We start from the raw sequence: 6,126 nt of genomic DNA, 5'->3' as shown, positions 1-6,126 counted from the left end.
CTTCCTCAAGGTTACACTCAAAACCCTAAATTTAATCACACACACACAGTGTACATATATATATATATATATATATATATATATATATATATATGCACCTTACTTAATATATAACTAACATTTAGTTTTCTTTTTGCAGAAGTACTTAATTAAGATGAGCAGACCAGGAGATTGGAACTGCAGGTCATGCCAGCATTTGAACTTCCAGAGGAGGGAGTCTTGCCAGCGCTGCGGGGAGACGAAGCAAGGCGGCGGAGGTTTTGGCGTTACTAGAGGAAGCATGATCACTGCTTCTGCATTTAGCTTCAGTACCGGGCCTGATGTCAGGCCCGGTGACTGGTACTGCAATGTGGGCAACTGTGGGGCCCACAACTTTGCTAGCCGCTCCAGCTGCTTCAAGTGCGGTGCCTTCAAGGATGACTTGGTCTCTAGCGGCGGCGGCAGTGGTGGTGGCGGTTTTGATGGTGGGAGGGGTTTCGGCTTTGGTGGCGGAAGTACTGGTGGCAGTGGCGGTGGCGGTGGCCGCTCAGGGTGGAAGTCCGGTGACTGGATATGCACCAGGTAATTAATTAATTATTTAACTTTGATCTGTCTACTTCATGCACAATATAATAAAGTACGTACATGCATGAAAATTAACATCCTTATATATTATATATAAGTTTGTATAATTATTAATTAATTATTTAGCATATATATTTGAGTGTGGATCATATACAAATTAAATTAACGTGATAACTGTGTATACAACATAGTGTAATGACACTACGTTGTAATTACATATGATTCGCACAATTATCACGTTTTTTTTTAGTTTGTACGGTAATTTTCCCCAATATATTTATGTCTTGATTTTTGTAGGCCCGGGTGTAACGAGCACAACTTTGCTAGCAGAATGGAATGCTTTAGATGCAATGCACCTAGGGACTCTGGCAGCCATTCTTCCTTTTAAGCCTGCAGGTAACACTCTATATTTGTTTTCTCATTGATTAATACTAAATATTAATAGTTAATCTACAGATTTAATTAAATTATTCATGTGATGTTATAACTTAATTTCAGGTATTGTTAGATTTGCTATCTACTACATAATGAGAGATTGATCAGACATAATGAAGAAAGAAAGAGTATCTTATTTGCATCCAGTTGATAGGATCCATATTCTAAACCAACCCGTTTTTCCCTTATTATATGCAATCCTATCTTCAATTTAATTATCTTTGTTTGTTTTCGTTCGTTTTTTATTTTTATTTTTATTTTAATAGTAACGGTCTTTCGATTTGCTAGGTAGGTGAATTATGGTTAATTTGATTAGTAAGACTCATGTTTGATTTTATGGCTGATTAATCCCTCATTTTGTGAGGTTCTTCCTTAATATTATGTGTTCCTTTTGTTCTTTAATTATCTGCTATCACTTAAAATAAAGTTACACAAATGTTACAAAATAAGTAAAATAATAATACCCTTTTCAAATATCACAAGCTAACAAATTATATTAATTTCAGATGGTTCATGAGCAAGAACATATATACATGACAACATAGGATTCCAAATTAAGCTTTTGAGTTTAACATCTTTTTTGCACCTAGAAATCTGCAATGCTGGTCAAAAAGCTAAAACACACATTTTTATTAATTAGTGATCTCCTGCTAGCCATTATTGTTTAGCTTTAACAAGATTCTTACAAAAAAGAAGCTTTATAATTTACCTTAATATGCTACTTGGTCAAGCACTAATAATATGTCATTATCATTTTAGTCTCCACAGCAAAATTCTTTTCCCCTAATAAATATCTCATTTTCAGCCTCACAATCTTGTAATCTACTGGCTGAGTCACTCACCACTTTGAAACTTTATGTATTATTTAAAATAATGTTTCAATCTAAGGTTACTATTACATTGCAATTGTATTTGTATACACAACCAAGTAACAATGTGAGAAAACCAATAAGTTGATGGATGCAATCATATAAGATCATGAAAGGAATACAAGACAAGCTTTTTTTTCTTTTTTTGTTGTAAAAGAAAAACCAGAGAAACTTTAATCATGATATGAAATGGTGATATTTCAAGAACTGATGGTCCATTCATTGCCATTAGTTGCTTTATGGGGTGAAATTATTAAAGGAAGTACTGAAGCATAAAATAACAAAGGTAAAGTAAATAATCATATGGAATCTAAATTGCATGAAAGTTAAAAAAAAGCTACGCATTCATAGTTTTCAAATTCCACTTCCCGAGTTCCAATAGTACATGGAAAAAAGCCTTTGTGTTAGTTAAGTTTTGCTCAAAGCCTATCAATCTATATATTTTACTGCTTGCCAGTTGGTTAAATATTTTATCACTTTGTCATATAATATAAGTACTTGTATATTTATTTATACAATTTATGTATTACTTAAATCACGTTTGTGTTTGGTGCACTTTGTAAAGTTTTGCATAACAAACAAATAAACGTATCTAGTAAAATCACACACGTAGCCAAAGCTATTAGTAGAGTCCAGGGAGAGTGTGATAAAAGCAGAGTGTTCCGCTATCTCAAGGGGTAGAGAAACTATTTCCAATATGAACAGTTGTTAAATGGTAACCACTAAATCATAGTTTTCGATACTCTGTCAAGCTTTACTCTACTCCAAGTTTTTTCTCTCGAAAGTAACATTTCCGCTAGAAAGGCAAGTAAAGATCACTAATCTAATATTCAAATTACCCTCGGTATTCAATATGTTATAGCAATGACATCATTTTTGCGAGACATTCAAATCTTGATAATTGTCTAAAACTTAAAGATATGATTGTCATATTGATATCATAATATAGTTTGAAATAAGCTTGTAATGCAATAATCTTTATTTCAACATTTGGTTTAAGAATATAATGAAATCTTTATGATATAATTGACCAAATTGTTCATCGTTTTATGTAGGAAAGCAACATGCATTAGTATGTGTTTAAAACATGTCTCCTGGTTAAGTCCTAGTGTAGCTTTATCAAATGGTGGAAAAGAAAACGCATGTCTTTATAATAGAATCTTTCCTAATATATATTATAAATAAATGGATCTTCAAATAAAATATATAATTCTTAAATAAACAATTACCTTATAGAAGAATACATTTCTATGTAACGCCTTCGGTTACACCCTTCATTAAAGACTGATTTCATGAACAAAGAACTTGTGTCCTCTATAAGTGAGCGATAGACTCTCCGACCGGCCTGTGCACCACAGATGACCCTGAAACTCCAAAACCTCTTTCATTCTCGCATCATGAACAAATTTAACCACCCCAACGGCCCTATCCATTTTGCAGGGCCTTGATCTGGGAACACAAAAATATAATCAACTTCAAGTTTCAAATACTATGTTTATAAGCTTTTGATTCAAATTCAACTTCTCTAAAGATTTGGTGACCGAATGTTCAGCTTCATTTCGATAATATAAATGGTAAAACTGTAATTTAGCAGAGATGTGTTGACAGATGCACATGGGTCGTATATGGGTCAATTGTATTGCAGCCTCTGAAATCTGGATCGCATATAAATAGTTGCTGCACATTAAATACTTACACTTTGGCTACATTTTAACAGTAGGCATTAATTTTGTTCAGTTGGCTGCATATAATAGTTCAGTTTTCATGCATTTTTGTCAAGTCCAAAATGCATATGGCTGCATATTAACAGTTCAACTGCCAAATTAGTCTTAATCGTTCATCACAAACAAGTTGCCAAATTAACTGTGGGGACTAAATGGGAAATTTTCAAAAAGTTTTCATTAGAAACTATTTGGGATTAATGGTATGGGCTAAACGTATAATCCTCTCATAAATGTTAGGATAATTTTGCAATTTTTAAAATCTAAGAGCCAAACTCTTAAAATGTCACATCACATGGAATATTTATGGAATTGTCTCTAATATTTATATACCGATGTTTGCATAAACGATTCTCAGAATTATTAATGAAGGTGATCAGTAATTATAATCTTTCTTCAAAAAATCATTTCTAAGAAGGCTAGCGAGGCTGCCTGTTTATTGGCCCGTTTAGTTACTAATTTACACAAACCACTAACTTGCCTCCTGCTTATTTTAAGATTAAGCTCTCATCTGTAAATACATTTTTCTTTAATTATTTTTTCTCATCAATTGAGTTATTGAAACGAAAACGTAGACCCCTGCTAATTTGTGGCTGAAGACATTGAAAGTGAGCTGCTGGCAATGATGATCATTAACAAGCGTCAAGCTCGACTTAAGGTTTCGAACCATTTACTGATTGCTTATTTAATGGCCCACGTTTACCCTTCACAAGTGATTGTGTCATAGTAAGTGTGTTATGGTTCGTGGTTTACTATGATTCAGGAGATGAAGTTCCCTTCTCGCTTTAGATGAGTAGAATAACTTTTTTCTAAGGAAAAACCAAATATTTATCTTAAGTTTGGGGAGTCGTTTTAGAACTTCAAGTACTATGAAAAATCCAACAAGTATTTTCTGTTCATTAAAAATAAATTATGTGTTGAAACATTATTTTTGCAGCCTTGTTTTTTTGGTTTGGAACATCGCACCAAACCTAAAAGTTTTGCAGCCTAAATAAGTAATTCAATCCATGTAATACTCGGGTTTCTAACCTAGTATATATTATATATAAATAGATCTTCAAATAGAAATATATAATTTTTAAATAAACAATTACCTTTACAGAAGAATACATTTCTATGTAACGCCTTAGATTCACCCTTCATCAAAGACTAATTCCATGAACAAAGAACTTGTGTCCTCTATAAGTGAGTGATCTACTCTCCGAGCCCACATACCACAGATGACCCTGAAACTCCAAAACCTCTTTCATTCCCGCCAATTCATGAACAAATTTTACCACCCCAAGGGCTCGATCCAACTGCTTAACCACATGCATTAACATTTTATCTCCATCCGATGTCATAATCTTGCCAACACACAAACAGACTTTATCCCCGCCGACAACATCCTCGGACAACCAGCAACAAACATCAATCTCAATATCATCAACACTTCCATAAAGATAATATAATAAAAGCGTAAGCAAACATTGTGACGAATGACCCAAAAATTTAGTCAGCTTCTTCTGAACCAAACTTTGTTGGTGTCGAGCCTCTTTGTACCCAATATTCTTATCTACCAAACCATCTTTTATCTGCGCTAACCCTTCTTTCATTATCTCAATCTTTGTAACATAAAAGAGAAACTTATGATCATACTTTAAAAAGGCAACTAAATCATTAAACATCTCAAGCAAATCAGCCCATTTGACAGAAGGAGGTGAGTCAGCGTCCTTCTTAGGCGCAAGCCGCATCCACGACGTTGAGTCAGGGTCATACGACATTGCATCGTCTAACAGCCTAAGACAATTAACCACTATTTGCAGAGCCATGTCAGCCCGATAACCCATGACACTCATTTCGATTTTTAACTGATTCAGTATCTCAAGAAGGGTACTGATCCATATTTGGTGCTGCGTAACCTGTGGGCATATTGCAAGACGGACCAACTTTCTATCTTGAGCCGATACGGTTAACACGTCACATACTTTCTTTAGAGAGTTTAAAGCAAATGGTTCCTTGTAAACCGGCTTGTTGGCACAAGTATGCATGTTCGGTGTAACAAAAGCCGCACCGATTGACTTGAAAGCATGCATACTTTGCATAAAAAACTCATTGTTAACAACGGCACATTCATCCTGGACATTAACTAATCTTCCATTGATCAAATCCAAACCCTTAAGAAAATGACTCAGCTTGATTAGTTTCGAAAAGGCTCGTTCGCGCCACTCGGAAGATACGGGATTAGATATTGCATCTGTATTCACAAACCCAGTTAAGTTTTTGGCTCTTAGAAGACTTGGGGCATAGCAACAGTTAGATAAATGTCTAAATGCCTTCATTATAATGAAATAAGTTAACTACTGTAATTGAGGCATTTCGTCGAACACTTGGTGGGCAACTTCTGAATGGAGTCTAATGTGAATTGTATTTGTGGGTTGATTGATAAAGAAACATGGGGTTTCATGAGGGTATGGAGTTTAGTCAACGGTGAGCAGTGTAATTGCCGGAGAACGGTGTTGAGATGCGCGGTGGCGACTGGCAAATGAAGGCGGGTG

General features: G+C 34.7%; 2 protein-coding genes across 2 annotated transcripts; one reads left to right on the top strand and one right to left on the bottom strand.

Moving 5' to 3' along the window:
* LOC143637652 (RNA-binding protein involved in heterochromatin assembly dri1-like) lies at positions 1–1,375 on the top strand. Its single transcript, XM_077104991.1, has 4 exons — positions 1–10; positions 143–561; positions 862–960; positions 1,063–1,375. The coding sequence occupies exons 2-3, from the start codon at positions 155–157 to the stop codon at positions 950–952; spliced, it is 498 nt and encodes a 165-aa protein (XP_076961106.1). The 5' UTR covers positions 1–10; positions 143–154; the 3' UTR covers positions 953–960; positions 1,063–1,375.
* A 3,356-nt stretch (positions 1,376–4,731) lies between these two features.
* Positions 4,732–5,910, bottom strand: LOC143637637 (uncharacterized). The gene has a single exon (XM_077104974.1). The coding sequence runs from the start codon at positions 5,908–5,910 to the stop codon at positions 4,732–4,734; it is 1,179 nt and encodes a 392-aa protein (XP_076961089.1).
* Between the last annotated feature and the right edge of the window lie 216 nt (positions 5,911–6,126).

This window comes from Bidens hawaiensis, unplaced genomic scaffold (assembly GCF_021521415.1).
Source record: "Bidens hawaiensis isolate Kalapana, Puna unplaced genomic scaffold, B.hawaiensis_p1.1 tig00008375_1, whole genome shotgun sequence".
Taxonomy (NCBI): domain Eukaryota; kingdom Viridiplantae; phylum Streptophyta; class Magnoliopsida; order Asterales; family Asteraceae; genus Bidens; species Bidens hawaiensis.
Note: the sequence above shows the minus strand (reverse complement) of the source record. Positions and strands in the feature narration are given on the sequence as shown.

Excerpts from the sequence above, each read along its gene's own strand:
- LOC143637637 (XM_077104974.1), bottom strand. The coding sequence starts at position 5,910 with ATGAAGGCATTTAGACATTTATCTAACTGTTGCTATGCCCCAAGTCTT.
- LOC143637652 (XM_077104991.1), top strand. The coding sequence starts at position 155 with ATGAGCAGACCAGGAGATTGGAACTGCAGGTCATGCCAGCATTTGAAC. Across the intron at positions 562-861 it reads GGTGACTGGATATGCACCAG|GCCCGGGTGTAACGAGCACA; the intron begins GTAATTAATTAA and ends TGATTTTTGTAG.